The sequence below is a fragment of the Ptychodera flava genome, chromosome 4 (genome assembly GCF_041260155.1).
Source record: "Ptychodera flava strain L36383 chromosome 4, AS_Pfla_20210202, whole genome shotgun sequence".
NCBI classification, from domain to species: Eukaryota; Metazoa; Hemichordata; class Enteropneusta; family Ptychoderidae; genus Ptychodera; species Ptychodera flava.
The window spans coordinates 49,553,760-49,575,981 of NC_091931.1; the positions used below are offsets into that span (position 1 = coordinate 49,553,760).

The 22,222-nt window shown below is 35.9% G+C and overlaps 1 protein-coding gene across 5 annotated transcripts in view; it reads left to right on the plus strand.

Moving 5' to 3' along the window:
* LOC139132072 (uncharacterized protein DDB_G0286299-like) overlaps positions 1–22,222 on the plus strand; it is a 48,679-nt gene that overhangs the window by 13,511 nt on the left and 12,946 nt on the right. For 3 of the 5 annotated variants that reach the window (XM_070698464.1, XM_070698463.1, XM_070698461.1), the window contains 5 exons: positions 13,722–13,952; positions 16,900–17,068; positions 18,050–18,191; positions 19,395–19,559; positions 22,005–22,077. In XM_070698464.1, the coding sequence (XP_070554565.1) occupies positions 13,859–13,952; positions 16,900–17,068; positions 18,050–18,191; positions 19,395–19,559; positions 22,005–22,077 (643 nt within the window). In that variant the 5' untranslated portion in view covers positions 13,722–13,858. Of the gene's footprint in view, positions 1–3,021; positions 3,144–10,298; positions 10,426–13,721; positions 13,953–16,899; positions 17,069–18,049; positions 18,192–19,394; positions 19,560–22,004; positions 22,078–22,222 lie in introns of those variants that run through there. The other 2 variants (XM_070698466.1, XM_070698465.1) reach the window with 2 other exon arrangements.

The window sequence follows — 22,222 nt, forward strand, 5'->3', positions numbered from 1 at the left end:
GTTCACTCCAGATAGAAAAGACCTTGCTTCCATATGTGTTGTATTTCCACACTGTTTATTGATGCTATTCACAAAGGTGTCATTTTAACACAGAGAGTACTTGCTCTTTTCTATTCTCCTGGCTCAAAATATCTTTTGTTTAGACACATAAAATTTGACCAAATGCAGATATTTGTTCAAACCGATGAAGTTCAAATGCTTCTGAACAGTAGAATCATATATTTAAGTGCAGTGAGGTTATTATTAAGATGTAAATACAAGTTGTACTGCCTCTATTCCTATGAGATGAAAACTTAATAGTGGTCGGTTTCATTGTAAAATAATTTGTGTAAATTTGTTAGGGCAACTTGCATTGTGTAGAATGCTCCATTTGATTGTGATAACTTGTTGTATTAACACTCAATTGAATGTAATAGGTGCATGTAATTTAGGGTGAAAGTGTATCAAATGGCAAGCTAATAGGCATGTAATTAAGTAAACACATTTCTGTTCATAGACAAGATGTTAATCAGTAGAGTATGAGGGAGTTCCATGAATGGCATCATTGGTAATTGGTGAATGAATCAGGACTGTGGTAAGTTATCTTGCGTGTTGTTCAGAACCCTAGATGAGCAAAAAATCATAAAATCATCAGAATTACTGTCCTTGCATCTTATAACATTTATTAGCATTCACTAGTTTGATGTCAAATTTACAACCAACTTGACTACGTAGTATGATGTATGATTTATGGGAATCATGGGATCAGAGTTATAGATACCCTGTACCATATCATGCAGGGTCAAAACAGTAAATATTTTTTGTAATGTTGTGCAGACGTTAGACATATGTTTTCAAAGTACCCTGGATTATAGTGTTCTGAATTGCAATGTCAACACTGCTGTGATCTTGACAATGAGTCTCAGAAGATCTCAACGTTCCCAGATGGTCAACACTTTATATGTTTCCATTCCAATGCGCTTTTTGCAAAATTGTAACATCTAGAATTACCCTGCTTCCTCGGTATTATATTGATCTCATAAGTAATATATTTACTCATATCTTTTACCTTGAAAATCTGTAATCAAATATATTTCTTATGGTCTTGTTTGCTGCACTGTGCCAATTGTCCATGTATCTGCAAGATTAGCTTCTAAGACTATTAGGGTTATGATTTGAAGATAGCGATGGACCCATGATGGTAATGTCTGTATGATGTGTGTATGGCCATTTTAATAATCTATGGTGTGGCAGCTTTATCACAGTATTTCCTTGTCATCAGTGTCATCAAATTAATGCAAGTTTGTCCTCTGATTACTGAAGACATGGAGATTTACTCATCTTCATATTGTCTTATCTCATTGTGTTACCAAGCATTGTAAAATTATCAACAGCAGTGTTACAGAGCATTATAAATCCAATCGGTCGATCAAGGATTATAAAAGATGACGCAGACTCTACTGTGCGATATGTCTGGTCAGAAAAAAATGCAGACGTAAGTACTATAGTTGTGTCGAAATTCAATTTATTATCTGTGTAAAACTAATTGCAAAAAATATTGGCTTTTAATTGTCATTAGTAAAATAATTCGCTAGATGAAGTCTTTCCAGGAAAAGTTAATGTAAAATTTTAAATTACCATACATGGTGTTGACATATAATTTTTTAGGTAATTTAGTGAAAGTAACATTGAATTGCAGTGAGATAAATATCGCCAGGGTGTCGTCACAATAATGTTATTTTGAAATTATATATTGCCATAAATTATATAAAATGATTTTCCAAAACATTTTAGAATGACAACAAACACAGTTTAAATGTCTCTTCTGAAATTCCAAAGACATGTACTGATTTTGGCCTCAATTGAAAGCAACTGAAAGTGTAGGCGAGTCCATGATGGATGGTTGCTGCCAAACATATCAGTACTTTCTTGTCCCATTTACTCTGCGGAATTTTGCACAGATTAGACCGGAGACCAGTGAGAGGGATGAAACCAGCTACATGTTTCCTTCCTCAGCTTTGTGACCTTTGCAACTCAACGTAATCTCTGTTTGATATGGTGTGCTATTCCAGGAAATAAAAACATGTTACAACATCAACTGTACTACTGAGGGTTTGAGGGTATATCATGGTAGCCAATAATTTCTTTGCTTACAAGCTTCCGTCAATGCTGCTGTGAAATATAGCATGTGTGGTACGACAGACCATTCATTTCCTTCTTGATAAACACTAAAAGTGATGCTGGTATTAAACTACTTGTAAACATCATTTACTTGTCAAATATTTTAGATGTCCTGTAAACTGACCCAAAAAAGATTAAGATTTTGAATACATCTGCTGAAAATGGTGGATGTAATTCTACCTTGTGTTTTTGGAGATGTCACCAGCAGTATTCTCTAAAGATCTGAATAGCAAGGAAGATATGCATGTCATTGTTTAATTTCAAGGGATGGTTTTTCCACAGGTAGCATGTTTGTACGACTTTGATTTTAGCAATATACTAGGTCAATACGTACTGTTATATTCAGAAAGTCAACTCCCCTTTTCACAACCTGACCTTGTTAGGCCAGTGAAGCAATTAACCCTAGCACACAAAGGTGCATGCACTGATGTATTAACGGTGGTGCTATCTTCCCGTACATTGTACAACCATTGCTATCAAACATCGGCAATGTCATCCATTGGTGAATGGAGTTCTCTGCTTCAACACAATACTATTGTTGTGGTTCACTCTCGAAGACCTGCATACCAATGGAATTCCAAGAAACAATACCAACAGCAACTAAACAGTGTCCTGTACATTGTAATTCAAATCTCTTTGACCCACGTTGGGTTACAGTAAAACTACAGTGCAATATATTTGTATGTTATCTTTACAGAAGGTCATGACGCAGTCTTCCTATTCTCTCCATATCCGTTCCTACCACTTATTCAAGTACAAATTATTTACTCAGCCGAGCCATATTTCAAACAACACAGACTATCGCTGCCAGAGGGCTCACATCACTGTGTATATCGACCTTTCACCTTCCTGAAAAACCAGGAGTAAGCCTGTTTACATGCCAATTGAAATGGCCAATTGCATTTACAAACACTGAAACACATGAGTAAAAAACACTGGTGTAAAGTTTGCCAGGAAGAAAGTGATCCAGCCATGTATTGAAGGTAATACTAGTACTAATAACAGCTTTGGTTCTGTTTATGTCAGTGTCATCACTAAATGTTTGCTTGTGGTAATATTGTGTTAATTGTAGCAGTTAGAAATGATATATGGACAGTTCAGTATACTTGTAGACAGACTTGGTTGATGAATTATAAGAATTATAGTGACGTTATGCCAGCATACACAACAATACAACATGACAATAGCTCTGACCTTTGATAATATTTTCAATATTTTTGTTTCATAAAATGAGAAGATTTTTCTTATTAGTCATCCCACTGTTGATGTAGATACTGAAATACTACAATGTATTGAGTTTGACAACACAATGCACCATGGATAATATTAAATCTTGATATTGATAAATGAACTGTGGCGTGGACTAGAATTCAGTTGTTAACAAGGATATTGGACATTTCATGCTTGAGTTTGTTGACAAGTTAAAACAGTAGGTATTTTGATGTGATTTTATAGGGAGTAGAAAATGAAAATGTCAAATGGAATGAAAATACCAGAATATACACAACGTACTTCAAAAATCATAGCATAGAGCTGAGACTGAGTGTATGTTCCTATTTCAGAAACCTGCCCTTTGAAACTAACTTATTGCGTTAGAGATAACATCCAGTCACAAGAACATTATGACTGACCTTCTGCTTTTTTCTGAATTCAGAGTTCACTTTTAAATGTCATTTTGTGGGAGTTTCGTAGGAACCAGATTAAAATTTCCTATCAGTCTATAAATTACATGGAGACTAGAGAAACGTAATCCTCTTTGGCAAAGATTTGCAAACTCACACCTTCTGTGTGTCTGCTTTAAGAACTAACCATACTCACTGATTTCAATTTCACCATCCAATGTGAAGATGAATTGACTGATTGACTGATTAATCCAATTAAGCAACAAATAAATAGAGTGGTGGGGCTTGTACAGCTGTGATATGACGTACACCTCACTCTCAGTGAAGTGGATAGTCCCTGTGTATGCCAATTTATTCTATTGATTGACTACATTTATTAGATAACATCGGCAAACCATAATTGATGAATTCTCTACATTAGGGCTAAAAGGCTCAATGTAGAAATAATAGAACTGGTCACCAGCCGTGTATGAACATGTCAGCGTCATCAGAGTCTGTAAATAGAGGGGAAATAGTTTGTGAAATGTGTAAACTGTTTGAAGTCCTAGCCAGCAGACCAGGTCCATGTGTGTTTTTTCATGTGTGAAGCAGATCTGGCGTCTTCATCTTTGGAATATCTTTAGAAGTGATGCTAGGATGAACAGAGAGCTCCCGTGATTGGAGCTAAAGTGACATTCGTCTGGGGACCGAGTTTTGTGAAATCTCCGTAAAATCTTTCATGAAAATGCCATGACTACAATCACTGAATTTCCAACTTTCCTTCGATGTGAAGACACTATGCCAAGTGCAAGTACAGTAAAGGATTTGTTTTGAAGAGTCTAGCGACAAGAAGACGATTTTTGCTGTGGAGCCACTGTTCACTTTAACGATAGACGACCTACCGGGTTACATCTGCTGGGAATATAGCCTGTGTGCATTGTATATTGTAAGCCCTCTGGCTACAGGTAACTATTGTGAAGCATGGCTGTCAGGACTTGGAGGATATGCAAATTGTTAGTGTTATTGTAGGATAGGTGAGGACAGGCTAGTCTCATCATGTGTGTCTTCCAACTTGGCTCTGATGAGTGGCAAGAACTGTGGCAGGAACAGTGGAAACAGTTGTTTGATGGTAAACACTCCTTTTATCAGTTTTCTTCAAGCAGTACTGCTTAGAATGTCCAGTCTCTATCTTTATCAGGCATACTTGCACAAATGACCCTACCAAAATTTTGCATTATTGATATTCGTACTATGCTACATGTAGGTCAGTGTAAAATGTATCAACATGATGGTATTGTGAATTGAAGTTATTGTGACTTGAAGGTCAATTGTGAATTGAAGTGAATTCATTGGTCATTCTTTATTGTGTTTTTGTCAGGGATTCAATTGTACTGGACAACACATTGAATCTACAAGCATTAGAATAAGTTGGTGTTTGAGTGATCATTGATGTGATTGATTGATTGATTGATAGATGATTGAGCCAGTGCACACTTCACAAGATGTTGCAGTATTTCTTTGTGATACAGACACTGTCTTCTCAGGTACCATACAATTCTATGATACAAACACTGTGTTCTCAGGTACAATTCTATGATACAAACACAGTGTTCTCAGGTACAGTTCTATGATACAAACACCGTGATACAAACACTGTGTTCTCAGGTAATACAAACACTGTGTTCTCAGGTACAGTTCTATGATACAAACACTGTGTTCTCAGGTACAGTTCTATGATACAAACACTGTGTTCTCAGGTACAGTTCTATGATACAAACACTGTGTTCTCAGGTACAGTTCTATGATACACACACTGTGTTTTCAGGTACATTTTCTATGATACAAACACTGAGTTCTCAGGTACAGTTCTATGATACAAACACTGTGTTTTCAGGTACAGTCTATGATACAAACACTGTGTTTTCAGGTACAATTCTATGATACAAACACTGAGTTCTCAGGTACAGTTCTATGATACACACACTGTGTTTTCAGGTACAGTTCTATGATACACACACTGTGTTTTCAGGTACAGTTCTATGATACACACACTGTGTTTTCAGGTACATTTCTATGATACAAACACTGAGTTCTCAGGTACAGTTTCTATGATACACACACTGTGTTTTCAGGTACAGTTCTATGATACAAACACTGTGTTTTCAGGTACATTCTATGATACAAACACTGTGTTCTCAGGTACAGTTCTATGATACAAACACTGTGTTTTCTGGTACAATTCTATGATACACACACTGTGTTCTCAGGTACAGTTCTATGATACACACACTGTGTTTTCAGGTACATTTCTATGATACACACACTGTGTTTTCAGGTACAGTTCTATGATACAAACACTGTGTTCTCAGGTACAGTTCTATGATACAAACACTGTGTTCTCAGGTACAGTTCTATGATACAAACACTGTGTTCTCAGGTACAGTTCTATGATACAAACACTGTGTTCTCAGGTACAGTTCTATGATACACACACTGTGTTTTCAGGTACAGTTCTATGATACACACACTGTGTTCTCAGGTACAGTTCTATGATACACACACTGTTTTCAGGTACATTTCTATGATACAAACACTGAGTTTTCAGGTACAGTTCTATGATACACACACTGTGTTTTCAGGTACAGTTCACGTAACAGAGAAGGGTGAGATCATTATAGTAGATACAGGATTATCAGTACTGTCTGGTGCAGCAATTGTAAAATCTGTACATTGTGTGCACTTTCCAAATCAATATTTTAATGTGACATCATCGGTATTGACAGATGGTACCTCAGCCTGGGTTTGTATCCAGTGATCAATATTGCATTTGTGCAGCCACAATTAGAAAGACAAACTGTCCACGGTGAATGGAGTGAAAACGTAAAACACAAAAAATGGACGATCAATGATACTCAATGCTAGACAGTGTGCTATGAAAACTGAGTTTATAAATATCACGATCTCGGGAGTGGTAGATACTTGCAATTAGTCAGTGTTACCATTGCTAATATCAAGTTTCAAAACAGGTATTGCTGTTCACGGCCATGTGGAAAAAACACATCTCAAGTATATGGTCTACAGCAAGTTACAACAGATGTGTACTGTATCCAAAACATTACAAGATATCCACTCTACCAATCACAATATCCCAAAGGCAAAATACATTGAGTCTACAATCAGTTGTATTCATTCATCAGTGCATTCTGTCTGCCTGTCTGTCCATCCATCAGTCTGTTTGAATGAATGTGTACATGTACATTATGGTGAAACTTTTGGTTTTCACTTTTTGGATATGGCTTAAATTCAGAATTACTAAAACTGACTTGCTAAAGGTCCAATATTGTATAGAAAAAAGTTATACATATGAAGCTTAACGTAATTAAAGAGAAGTGGAAGATAATGTATTCACTTTGTAGATAAAAATAATGAAAATGTTATCAAAAGTTATTTGTTCTTGTAAATAACTAAGAAAGCAAGCTTTTAACAATTTTCTGAACAGTTTCAGTGTACATGTCTACGGTAATACTCCTGCATTTCATTCAGTCATGAGTGCATGTCAGACACCATCACACTATTACCTGTCAAAACAGAAAAGTATATTTGAAAAGAATGTACAAGAAGGCAGTGATTAAGATTGCCATCATATTCCGGCAAATTGCTGAAAGTTTACAAAATGACTGAAGATTTCCTTGTGATGTCGTACATAGTGCTTACATTAAGTTACAAACGACAGTTTGCAGTCAGGGCTGACACAGTAAACTTTGATATCCAGACACTTTCTGTGTCAGTAGGCGCAATGTAAGAACAATTCCCCCAAGAAAGACTGGGAATATTCACTGGTAATTTGATAGAAAAGTGTGTATAGTAGGAATAAAATGATGTACATGTAGATTCGACACAGGCTTATTTGTTATGAATTGTGCGATGCAGAATAACTTGAGAACACCAAGGACAGTCATCACCATGGTAACAGACTAATTACTAGTATACAGGGTTGAAGTATATTGTAGATGTCAAATCTAATTTTTGAAAAGTAAAAATGCAAAACATATGTATTTTTGTCAGTATTCCCTGCTGTTCCTGGTTCAGTTCAATACTATGGAGAGGTTAATTTGAAATCAATATGCATCAGTTTATATGTGTCATGGCTTGGCATATCTAACAGAAGGTTCTTATAAACATGAAATGCACTGGAATGTTAAGCAACATACCACAGCGTAGATATGACCTTAGCAAGTCAATGAAGTCAAGAACCTTAGACTGACTCTGGCTTGGATATGATCAACAATCAAAATACCAAGAATCTGTCAATACTAGGGTGAAATTATGTGACATGGCACTATCAATTAAAGTGTTATTACCTGCTTGCTTTGTAATTCACCCCTAACATCGCAGCATTTACAAGAGATATCTTCTGCTGTATTTTACTGTCAACATAACTGCATGCTCAACTTCAAAGATATGGTCTGGCTGGGTCTGTACATAACTCACTGACTCTACTATATCTTCACTCTCATATCTCGTTTCAAAAATTCACTGTTTTGTTGTAATTCATAATTCATAAAATATGAATATAAATATGTAACTTTCATCACATCCAATTCTTATTGATAACTGATATGTTCGGTCAATCTGTCTGAAAGATGAAAAATAATATTTCAGCCTTGGGTTTTGAGCTAAATGCAGGAATAAAGTCAGAATTATCTGAGAAAAAAATGTTACACATTACTCAGAATTTTTAGGTCAGTAATCACATAAGCTGATTATTTTGGTCATAAACTTTAGTCTATCAATTTTATGAGTTGATATTGATAAACCATCTGTGTTCATATTTAGAGAATTAATACTGGCGCTTCAGAACCAAAGATCATTACAGTGATCATAGCTGATGCAGGCACACTTCCACACAATCAACAAGTACATCTGATAGCTCTTCATCTTAACATAGATACTGGGACTTTTTTTTTCTCTTGGTTATGTATGCTTGCCCTTGATAAAATCATAAACCATATTAATTCACATTTAGAAGTTCACCATTATGATTAAACGAAGGGACACTGAAATGATTTACACTGAAGAATTCTTTATTTACACATGTATGCTTACTGTGCATGTGACCCACAAGCAATCATGTTTGTACATTTCTGGATTTCACCTTGTAAATAGAATTCTTATCATGTGATATGCATTGCTGTCTAGTGGAGAATTATGTAGTTCCCAAGTGTTGGACTCTATCCAAAGGTTAAGGGTCAAGGGTCAGATGTGCTTGGGTGCCAAGCCAGTCTTGAAGCACTCTGTTCAGGTCAGGTGCAGGTGCTAGAATTTGTTTTATCACCAGCTTCTTGACAGCCACAACAATACAATTATGTCATAAATGTCAACTTTGGACCTTTTGGTGCGTTTTAGATTCATATTTATTGCTCATTTGTCAGAATGGTCACTGCAAAGATTTTTGTCCGCCCGGCATATCCATTTGATTAAAGTCCATAGCTGGCGTGTATCATCATGGTGGTGCAAGGGTTCAGAGTTGGAAGCAACTGAAAGTAGGTTTGTTTATCAGATAGTGTATCTATAAACAGTTTGATCAACTGAACGCAACTCTCAAAGGAGGAAAAAGGACTAAAATCACACAAAAAAGCTGATGTCAACAACCATTAGTGCAAGAACCAGTGGTTGAAGACTGCAGGTTCAACCCCTTTTCTACCAGGCTTGTCATGTGTTAATATTGTACTTGAACTTCACCGTGCAGATACTATGGTTAATGAATTTTTTCTAGTAATTAGAAGATAATGAAGTACAGAACTGGTTCCCTGTCACTTTTACTTCCAAACTGCATACATGTACCCTTTGTCAATGGAAAATTTTCTATGACTGAGTACTAGATCAGATGAGCCATTACACTAGAGATTCACACAATGAACTTTGTTTAAAGAAGACAAAAGGGAACAATATGGATTATTCTATCTATTCACAAACACTTTACACTTTAAACCATGTGTAACAATAGTGAAATATGTTACAAAAACAGATAAGCAATGCTTTAGGCATTCATACAATGATGAAAAGATACTACTTCTAAGTTCAACATAATATTCAAATTTAGGAGATAGTCTCTCTGTTTTGGTACCCTATTTACCGTTATTTCATGTTTCCCTGATATTGCATGTTTTGTTTTTAGAGCAAAGACTGCTCTTTCAGAGTTTGCAGTGATATTATTAAAATCCAAAAATGTCTGCTTTATCACAATTGCCATAATGATATTTTAATGTTATCGATCAGATCAGACTGCATTAATAGGTTTTTACATCTTTTGGTAGTTCTTTGATACCCAGAGTTTTAGACTTTTCATTTTGAACCTATGTTTTTGGATTTGTAAAGTACTTATGTTCACATTTACAGAGAGTATAGTTTCGTATGATATTTCTGTTTATAAAACTTTTAAATAACAAAAGAATATTGTGAATTGATCAGTACTGATAAATTTACATTTAATGAATGGCATTTTTGTGTCGACATGTCCACAGCATATTTCCCACGGTGAAAACTCTGTATAGTTGTAATGTTAGCCAAGTTGTAACAGTTAGCCTATATAATTTGGTGCATGAAATCTCACAGAGTTTCTTCGACTACAGAGGACTTGAAGTGATGTAGTATTCATATACTGGTATGAAAAGTCTACTATTATTATTATTATTGAGTATACATGTACTTTTCTGTAGTGTATATACAGTGTAGAAACCTGTGATAAGACCCTTTATCATAGTATCAGCAGTACGTTATGTACTCTGTGTTGAATTCATAGACTGTCCATTGTTTCCTGTGTTTTGAGTGTCTATAGCTTCTTCTAAAATTTTGTCCAAATGTAATTACACACTGGATAATGAAGAACTCATAAAAATGATAATTATGAATCAGAAAAGGAAACACTTCTGCTTTTACAAAAGAGTATGTATTATGCATTGTGTTCAAATACAACTATGCCTGGTAGTTAACAGATAAATAGTATAAAAATGCCGATGAAAAAGGCAAATACAGTTACAGTTTCATTTAGCAAACTGGTCTATCATATCTTTGAAATAATTATCGTGAGGTGTTCTTCATTGTGAATTTAACAAAGACAATAATGTGGCATAGAGTAAATAGGTGATATTTTTAACACTGAAACATGATCTGATAACAAACCATGTGACAGGTCAGGTTGTGAATGATGAATAGGGTCTGCATCTGGAATATCAATGAAGAATATGGTGTATTTTGAATGCCAACCAGACATACTGTATATGAATTATGCAAAACAGATGTCAGGGGCCAACCAACATGTGTGAAGGGGTTACAATCTTCATGGTTTTATTAGATGTTCTTGTTTCTTGTAATTGTTTTCACTGCATCAAACTAAAAATGTACTATAAAATACTGCCTGTGAAATTTCAACCATGTTTTGAAACACAGCAGTGGTCAATTGCTTCAACATACAGCTCTGGCTTAGATAAATTAATGGCTGTCCCTAAGATGAGTAGGGTGTTAAATTTTCCATTCAGTTGATTGTGTTATTCCATGCGTAACGTAGGTATGTAACTTCCTTATTTTCTATCGCTCTTTAAATGAAATATCTCTGGCTGGTTTGTGTTCCGCAGGAAATCTAACACCTTTATTGGAATACAGTGATATTTATTGTTGCAAAAATATTAGCGATGAAATGAAATTCTTGACTGTATGTGTCACTTCTGTGATGATTGAATATGTAGCGGGAAGTACGGTGAAATGTACAGGTAGAGGACACATGTACAGTGAAAAATGTGTATTGCTTAGTATTATTTGGCTATCTTGACTAGGTGTGTGTGTTTGCAGGTAACATACTATTTTATTTTAAAATGTTAAATGTCCCAGAAGAAATTATCTCTAATTATTAAAAAGATTATATCATAGTAATTGATCAAAAAGAAGGCCTAACATCTTACTGACATAAAACTCCAGTCCGGCATCATACATGCAACATACAAAGATACCTATGATGGTAGACAGTGTGTGAAATGACGCAATGGAAAGGAAAAGCTTGGCTGTACTCAGATAAAAATGTAATATTTACTTTTTTCTCAGTTTAACCAGTTTATAAATCACGTATATATTTTGTCTTATTGATAAAAAACATTACATTTACAGAGATGTTACTGGTGTGTCACATGGTTTGTGTTAAAACTGAAACAGTCTAGTCACAATGTCAGCTGTTGAGTTCAGAAATTCGTATACTGAAACTAGATGCTTTGTAGAACAAATTCACTTTGAATGCTTGATTGTGAATTTCTGCACGTACCTAACCCCTTTACTTGCCTGTACATAGGTCTAACCTTATTATCTTAAACTTACAGTATAACAGTGGTGGTACAGTTGTATCAGACCAAACCATTGTAGTGGCAGTGTTAACAAATTTATAATGAAAGTAAAATGACACTTCTCTCTACCTGCAATAATTTGTAAAACTCAAAATTATTTAACCTTGCTTTTTGAAGTTTTTGCATGAGAAATATGTGTATTGTTTCCTAACTGATATAGATAAGTATCAAGGGCAGTATCTCTGTTAAATTCCACCTAATCCCAATTTATGTGGCTAGATTTTGCCTGTAGAATATTGGTACCATTTTATGAGAGGAAAACAAAAAAGGTGGTTTTCAAACTATGTACTGATGTAGCCTGAAACTCTAAAAAAAGGTTGAAACTTACATGTGTATCTCTGGTAGATGATCACTGATAAAATTCAAACAGACAGCCAATCAGAAAAGGCCATGTTATTTTTACCCAACATGCTAGACTTCATGGTCATATTCAATACAGAATAAACACACATACACCACTGTAAGCCTGTCAGATCAGTGGATGTATGTCCTGCATAATAAACCACTATGTTGTCAGGTCCAAGGAAATTATTTGTGGCCAAAAACCAAAGTTATGGTTTCTGTAAATTTATGTCTATCATTTTATTCCCACTTCTAGATCAGAATAACATTTTAAAATAAGCAACTGTATTTAAAACCGGATAACACTCTACTTTGCACATGTTTTACATTAAATAATAGTCTGTAATCTGCAAAATCCCTCAGCAGCTCAGTACCATATAAGGATTACATCTGATTCAGATACTCCCCATCTATTTCTGTCAACTCCCTTTAAACATAACCGAATGTGACACATTGGAATTTTGCAGATCTGGTTTTTTGAATTCACATTTGGTGGCTTTTGAACACTTTCCTTTGCACATACTCCATAGAAAATTCATAAACTCCCCTCTACATGGATATCAAAAATGGAATCATGGGAAGTAAATACATTTTGTAACATTGATCTGAAATTTTAATATTTAATGTTCAGTAATATCAAAGAGGACGCCCAGAAGGTGTTGATGTCAACAAATACCAATTTTGAGTATAAGAAGGATTACAATGCGGACCTTTGAAATAAAGCCTCTACCACCCACACTTTTTATCCTGGTTGTTAGGGATAAGAGCTGTATCCTAGCAACTGTCACTAGCATTTAGTCCTACCTTGCTACTCAACGAGGGTTTTTGTGTGTGTGGCAGAAACTAACGAACTATACATGTATGTACCGGTAATCAACGGGTATTTGTCCACAGTTTTTAGGGATTCACTTTTTCGCTTTTAGTTTTACACTGAGCAGATATTGAAGCCTAACTTCTCTTTGAGGGTCACAAGAGTAAGTTAGCAACATTGTTGTTTCCTGCCTGTTGTCATGGTAACAACCCATCATGAAACCTTCAAGAAATATGTCATCCTGTTTCCCCATTTGCCAGCAAGAAATGTTATCTCAGAACAAACAGGGGAAGGTTTCTTATCCATTATAAAAGTCCAAACTTCAGAGTATATCATTCCCTCTCCAGTGTGAGTGCTTTCAGTTTGTAGTGAACTGAATCCCTGACCTTTTCCCTTCCTTTCCTGATTCCATTCCAGACTCTGACACAGAGGAGAAGCTACAGGAAGGCAAGGAGGAGAGCAAGGAGGAAAACCGGAACAAACAGCTTCCGAAAGCCGAGGTATTCTCAGGCAGTTATCGCTATCGCTACCAAAGGGATGTGTTAGGATCCAAGATGGCTAGCGCAGGGACCACGCAGAGAATAAGTAGCATAGAAGTAGATAATCCAGCACCAAAGACAAGTGATGAAGAAGATAGTGAACCTGCTGGTAAGGATATTCCCCAAATGATATCATGTACATACTTGGAGAAATCTCAGACGTGGTAGTCACAATTCAGCTATTTGTTCTTGAAAGATATTGGATTCTGAGGTTATATGATATTTACAGATGAAATGTTTAGCTTGGTAGACTTTGGGATAGAAGAACATTATAGTGAATCAGCTGACTTATGCACCCTGATGTGTTTGTAAATCACAGTCACCATTTGTTTTCAATTATTTAGCACTACACACAGTGTCCTGATTGGGGTTTATAGCATTCCCTTCTTTCTCATAGTATCAACCTTTCCAAAAATTTCAAAGAGCCCACTCCCCTTTGCGGTTATACGAAGAATTTTCCTTGTAAATCACAAATCCTGGCATTGCACTTGTCCGGGAGCCATGACATACATTCCCTAGATGGAATACTCTGTCAGAGAATTGAGGTCTCATAACTCACTATCCGTGGACTTCAAAGTCCACGGATAGTGAGTTATGAGACATCAGTTCCCTGACACAGTATTCCATCTGTACATCTAGGGGATGTTATGGTACCGGTATTTGGTCATCGATTGTACCGGAATGTTGAATACCATCAATTGTACCGGAATGTTGAATACAGACATATTCCGTGATAAGTTGACACCAGCTGTCTCAGTTCATATTGTCTAAACATGTAGCAAAGTCTGCTTTACAGAAGAAAAAAAATGTTTTGCTTTAGATTTACATGTATTGTAAGTTTTCATTGAGAAACTGATTGTCTATTTGTCATCAATTGAAACATAATCCTATACTGACTCAGTCTGTTTAACCCCATTGTATCAAATAATCTGTTTTGATGCAACTGAATGAATCAACATCTGTCCACAAGAATTTTTTTTCAGAGTAAAATTGAATTTTTGAATAGTTATTAATTTCATTCCACATGACAGATTCACCAATTGTCTGACATTATTGCATCCCTACATGTGTAACAACCTGAACTCTTTATTACCTTCAACATCAGGCTGTTTTAAAATGAATGAAGTTTTTATCGTCATTCACTCGTTTTCTACTGGACACAAAATATCAGATGTAATTCCCTTTGGGGTGGCCTTGAGACGTACATAAAAAACTTCATTCAGCTGTTTTAGGATACAATGGAAAAGCAAAATTACTTTGGATTCATATCGAATAACAATCTAAATGGTTTTTTTTTCAAATCACAAGAATACTAAATATATTACACTGTATTGCCAAAACTCAACTGTTAAAACAGCTATTTTCTGTTCCTGGAAGTCCACCAGGAATCAGACCCATTCCAAGATCTGTGGTATTAATGGAATATCTTGTAAAGAGATACCTACATGTAAGACTTGACCTCAAAAGGCAGTGTAGTATGCAAAGAACACAAAGCAACCAGATCAGATCAGAGTGTTTTACCAACTTGGATTTGTTTGTGCAATGTGAAGTGCATTGTTATTCCCAAATGTCTCTTATGTTACCCATCTTGTGATTGGCTACAATATACTTTGCTGTGTTGCATCACAAATCTACAGATAGCATGGGATTGATAGCTTATGCTCTGATGATGGTCTGAAACAATGCAGCTTGACCTCTCCTATTATCTAAAAACACTGGTAGTGTGATGAAACTAGTGGTTGATAAAATGTACAATATTTTGTCAATAAAATGTATCGTCTTTTGGCAAAAGCAAAAAATCAGTAGCTACAAACCTTTAAAGACAGACTAAAAATGGTTTTAACAAGGGGTGTCTCACTATGCACTCTTACCCTAGCCCTATTCCTTTTGTCACTGATGATTAATATGAAATACTATACCCACTTAGGGTATCTCCATCCTTGCTTTATCTTGTTTTAATCATATACTATATAGCCATCACCTTAATACAAAGAGATCAGAGTTGATTTCTTACGTGACATATTTCAATTATTACTATCAGATAATTGCAATTTCTCCAAAAATTTGCTGGTTTACGAAATGATCCGAAATATACACTGTATTCCAGTTGCAATATTTCATCTAGGCTGATGAATTGTGAGATTCTTGCAGTATGGCCAGACATGCCCTGCCTGTCATTCCCTGCCTATCAAATACTCAGAGTGGAATATTCCTTAAATGAGACGCCATCCAATCCCGCCATTTCCTGATTACAGTGGGATACACTGACTGGTGCCCATTGACATTAAAGCAACAACAAAACCGGCACATTTTAGTATTAAATCCCATCCAAAACTAACAGTGCGGCAAACCAAATCCAACCTATCAAAACTGAAGGGGAATTCCCTCCTGCATAGGGATTACACCAATCAACACCCTGATTACTGTGTTGTAACTATTGACAGCCAGGCAACAAGACAAGTACATTTTATGAGCATCAACCCAAAATAACAATTTAATCTATTCCTTGATTTTGTCACCTTTCATAACATACACCGCATTGTTCTACCCCTGAATCAAATTTGATTTTAATTTTTAATAAGTCTTCTTTGCAGCATTTTGTTGAAGTGAAGACATGTCAGATTATCATTGGGGGAAACTTTTCACAGATGCCATTCTAGCGTTTAACAGTAGCAGATTGGTTTACGCTGTGCATTTTCATCACAAAAGTCATGATGAAACAATGAATTTTGTAAAAGCCATAGATATAACCGCCTCAATTGTTCCAAATCCCCTTATTTTGGCAAGGTCTACACGATCCCTCCCCTCACCCTCAACCTCCCCTCCCCCATCCTAAATGTACCATAGTGTCCTGGATGGTAAATCTGGTATTGCAATGGGTGGGGGTTCAAGGTACAATGAAAACATATATATTTCACAGATTTCTTTTCTTTTCCCTTTTTTGCACCTGTAACTTAAAATGAAATAGCCAAGTCATTGAGATCAGTGTTGTCCATCTGAATTTTCAAAATATCAAACTTATACCATCTATGCATCTGCAATTTTTTCCCCCATAGAAGTTGTGCGGAAACGACGGTTCCGGACACCAAAACTGAAATCAATACGTAAAATTTTCAAATGGAGGGGTAGAAAAAGTAAATCTCTCGGGGAGACTGAGGCAGAAGCTGGTGTTACAGAGCCATTGTCAAAGTCAACCAGTGAGCTGTCAAATGCAGATGATGACAAGTAAGTTTATGTACTCTCCTAGGCGATCATAGCTGTTTTGTCCACCTTGCTAGGGAGTCTTTCTATCCTTGCTTGTTTGTTTGTTTGTCATACTGTTCCTCAGTCTCAACACACAAAGTCTTGTCAGTTTCATTGTGATTATACTTGTAGCAGTACCAAGATTTATTATTCACAAAAAAAAGTTTTGCCGAGATTGTCTGCTTTTACTTCATTTTAAAGTAAATCTATTACTCTTACAAATTGAAAAAACATATGTAAACTATGACTCTGCTTCCTGGAGTTTTTTTCAATTAAGTGAAACAAACAGACTGACAAAGTTCCAGTCATGATGAAATTCATTTTCATTTAATAGATATAAATGTACATCTTTAGCCCATGAAATGCCACATACCAGTGGATGTTTATTTTGCTAGTATGTAATCATTATCATTGAACTGCTAATCTTATTTGCTGTGTCTGGATCGTTAAGATGTCAATTAGAGAATTTCAATGGTGACACTGTAAACATTTCATTTCCTTCAGAATAATTAATCTGAAGAATGACTTCATTCAACTCAAATGTAGACTAAGATATGCTCAAATAATAAATATTATCTTGTGTGTATTAATTGTACAGTTGCCATTCTTCATCCAGATTAATTGAAACTTTTCCCTTGAAATGAAATGTAGCTTTCAGTTTCATGATACAGCTGTCTTCCGTTCAAATCAAAGTTATTCTACTCCTCCTCAGGTTATTAACAGCTGAAAAAATCAACATTTGTGAAATTGTGTTCATTTGTAACCAAATCTCACTCTACAAATTGGTATAATGTGCATTGGTAACCAATTATACACCCACAGATCAATGTTTTCATTGCTCTCAGAATTCCACTCAATTGATTTTTTCCTTTCGTTTATTTACCGCATATTCCTGATTAGTGTATGAGTCACCAGTGTTCCTGAATTCATGATATAAGATTCTCTCATCTTTTGCAATTTCAGATTGAATGCTGGCTCTGCGTCTGGTATGACAGGGTTGAGTTTATCTCATGACAGTGTTTTCAACCCGGACCAACAGAAACCAAGTCAGCAAACGTTACAACCTACCACAATATCAGTTGAAAACATTCCTTCAGGATTTAGTGTGAGTCACAGTTTTTCATGTCATCACTTTCCTTGATTTCCTTCTTGATATTCTAATTACTAAAAATGTGTCGTTCATGGTGAAGGAATTTGAAATTGTCAGCTTAAATAACCAAGTCAGCAAACGTAAACGTTACAAATAACCATGGACTTTCTTTGTTACATTTTGCATCGTGTAATATCTCATATGCAATGTAATCTATACTGAGAATGGATGCTTGACTAATCCATTGGGTAATAATTTTCACAATCCTTGATTCCTTGCAGATACATCATATTACTCAGAAACCATAAATTCCAATCATCCCTTTAGTCATGTGATTCATGAGAATATATTTTCATCATTTCATATTTGGATGATTACAATAATTGGATCTGTATCAGTCCTGTTTTGTTTGATAAATTACTTTGATAAAAATGTCTGTAGGGCCTGGTGATTTAAAATGGTGCTTGCCACCCCAGCAGACTGCTCTATATAAATACCTGCTGCTATCTAGGTCAATGCCACAAACCCCAAGGTTGCAGTTGCCCCTCAAAGGTCATAGGTCAAAATGGCAGGGGTACTCAGAGCCTCACAAATCAAAAACAGTCTGACAGGCTAATGAAATAGTGAGGGCATAAGCTAGGGTGACCTTGTTCAAAGGGACACAGGAATTTGACGGCTTGCACAGTTGTCTGTGACAGAAAATCTGCTTTATAATGCAGCTCTCTGAAAAATTCATACTTTTGACTTCAGCATTTGACATGTAACCATAGCAATGAAAACAGGACGCACCTGAATGAGTCATGTTTCAGTCGTCTTCTGAATGTACCAACCACCATGTTACAGCCATGCTCTCTGCTAGCAAGATAAAAATGTACACCTATACCAGCAATACAAGGTCCAAATCCTATTAATGAATAAACAAATACATGAATGATTAAAATTCAGTGATATAGTGACTGTAGCCAGTCCATTGGTGTCAAGTGACCATCCTGTACCTTGTGCCGTGGTTGTTGTTAAAGTGAAAAATTAACATAGGGGCTGTGGCTGTACGGTCAATTCTAGTTGTCAAGACAAAGTCAGCTTGGAATTCATGGATGAATTTAATCTAACGGTAGTTACAAAGTTTATTTGTAGTGTCTTTATTAATTTCCAGTCGCAAGTTTGTCTTCTGTGCATTACAAATTTAACTTGAGTGTATGTATTGAATTATCTTTGTAGAGTGAACTGTCGGCAAAGCTTCGGTCACGAGTGGAGTCTTGCTCTGAAGACGATGGTCTGGGACACACTCCAGATGTAACTCTAACATCAGATGTGTTGAATGAGCGAAGTGAGCCGGTAGGAGACAACAAACGAGACAGTGGAATTCTCAGCATGGATGATGAGGTACAGTAACACATCATCAATGAACTATGACATGTATTTTGGCCCTGCAATGCCATACATTATGTGTCACTGTCAAACCAGAATTGAAATATCAAATTTGTGTCCAGTGTTGCTACTGTGTAGGATGTTATGTGTACTGTTACATTGTGTCAAAATATCACCTGCATTGCTACATGCAGTATCATGATTGTTTACATTGTTCGTTACAAAATAAATATGGACATTAAATCATGTCAGTGTTTTCAATGGTAACAAAACATCAGTTCGAGGCTGGCGTCCCTTAGCTGTACTCGGCATGTATCAACATAGAAATGTAAAATACATTACTTACATCAATGAGATTTGTAGATAAGAGTGTGTGCTCTATTGACATATTACATTTTATCTGTCAATAAATTGTTGAGATTGTTTCCATAATTTTATTTGAAATAAAATGTATCACAGACTGTCAAATGCTTAGCCACACCAGTAATGGCCAGCAATTCTTAGCCACACCAGTAATGGCCAGCAATTCTTAGCCACACCAGTAATGGCCAGCAATTCTTAGCCACACCAGTAATGGCCAGCAATTCTTGCTTTCTCTCCATCCCCAAAATCTGTCTGACTGTAGGATAATCCACTTATTTTGTATGGGTCCAGGAGAATCCATTCAGAAAGGATGGGTTAAACATACGACTTCAGAGCTGTTGTCAAATCAAGCAATAATAGAGAAAAAAATTAGAAATTGTACGGCACATATACTATAAATCAGTTTTTCTTAATTGCACTGGTAAGTTCACCAAATAATTTTATCAATGTAGGATAACCATTCTTCTAAACTGACTCTGCAATCAGCACTATTGACTCACTAAAATAAATGCTTAAGGTCTTACGATGGAAAAGCACTTCAAACTGCCTTCAGGTGAATTTGGGAAAAATAATTCTAACAGAGCAAGGTTATTTCCTTTGGCCAGTAAGGAGCTATCAAAGAAACCATAACTACTCTTTTATGCAGTCAATCAAATCACCAGATTTGCATATTGCATGTAATTCTTACTTGTCATTGCTTCTACGGCTCTTTCTTTGCATTTGCACTCGTCAACCTCCTTCATTTGACACTTGCATCGCTATCATCATCATCGTCATCATCACCACTGCCGCCATCACTTTGTTCATCTGTATTAACTCCATCGTTTAATACTCAACGTAACCTGTGTTCTGTTTTTTTCACTGTCATGGTCATCTGTGTTTGTACAACGGACAGGTTTTTATCACAAAGAAACTACCTATAGCCCGAGGAACGGTAATTTCTATATTCCAGTGTCAATCTAAATGTGGTTTTCTTAAACTGTTGTGAAATCTGTCTGCTTTCTCTTCTTCATCCTTAGTTTCGTGCCGTTATGTATTCTGTTTTTTCTTTACATCATCAGAAATACAATTTTGCAAGTTATTTTTGCTGAACATTATTTTAAAGTGTGACCCCGAGTGCAAATTTCCCCGATATTTTATTCTAATAAGAGGTGCAACAAATAGTCCTGAGTTGTAGTGTCTTGATAGCATTACATAACTGTGTTGTTCACCTAGCATATTCAGCTGACCAACCCCATCCATTTATCTTTAATGATTTAACCACTGATTTATGAGCATTGCCGTCCACAAAATCATTGATTTCCTGTTTTATCACCTTATCAAAATCTTCTCCCAGAGTTACAGATGTTTTGTCGTCCTTTGTTCTGTGAAGTGAAGGACGCATTAAGTGAAGAATTTGCTGTACCTGTGAATAACACAACCTTCCATGTACTGATAATTCTACTAACCATTCTAAATTACAAGGACTAACAATGGGTGTGGTGACAGGGTTTTTACGTGTGATTTTTTTTAATGTTTACATGTCAGGTGCAGTACATTATATGAATGATACCAGTAGTTCAATGAATTGTGTGAGCTCTTTAATGCCTACTATTGTCAATTAAAGGCCAATGTCAATGAACCAGTTACAGATATTATATTTTACCATGGTTTTATGTTTTACTGAAGGTGTGTCTGACATTACTGTGGCAGTGTTTATCTTTTTCAAATTAATCATTGAAGAAATGTAGAAATGTAGTAATTCTTCCATGCCGTACATCAGTCTTCTGTCACTTGGCACAACTCCCCGTGACTGCACACAGCCGCAATTTTTAACAACAGATAATGCAAGGAAATACAAGTTATGAAGAAATTCTATCATAAAAATTTGAAAGGAGAATTTCCAAGGAATTCTGTGTTTTCGATGTCAATTAAGGATTGTGATTAAAAGCTTCATTTCAGAAAATAAAAAAGGTAAACATCACTCTGAGATAGCTCAGCTCGCTAAAATTTATGAAGTGGTTTAATTTCAAAGATGAAACAAGCATTTGCATTTTAATGCCAAGAGTTTCTTTGCCTCATGCAGAATTTCAGTGTTTTATTCTGTTTTGATGACAGAAAAGCCTGAGTTCATCACCCCCTGGTGGAAGAAAGAGAAAAATGTATGGCTATAAAAAGAGTAAGAGTACAGGTAGGTGTAGACTTGTATTTTGTGAGGGAGGGTGTCAGTGTCCAGATTCAATAGTGAGAAGCGCCACCAAGTGGTAGAAAAACCTCATTTTCTCTATCCTTCTTTACATCCAATTTTCACAACAGGCTAATTGTATTGTACAGCA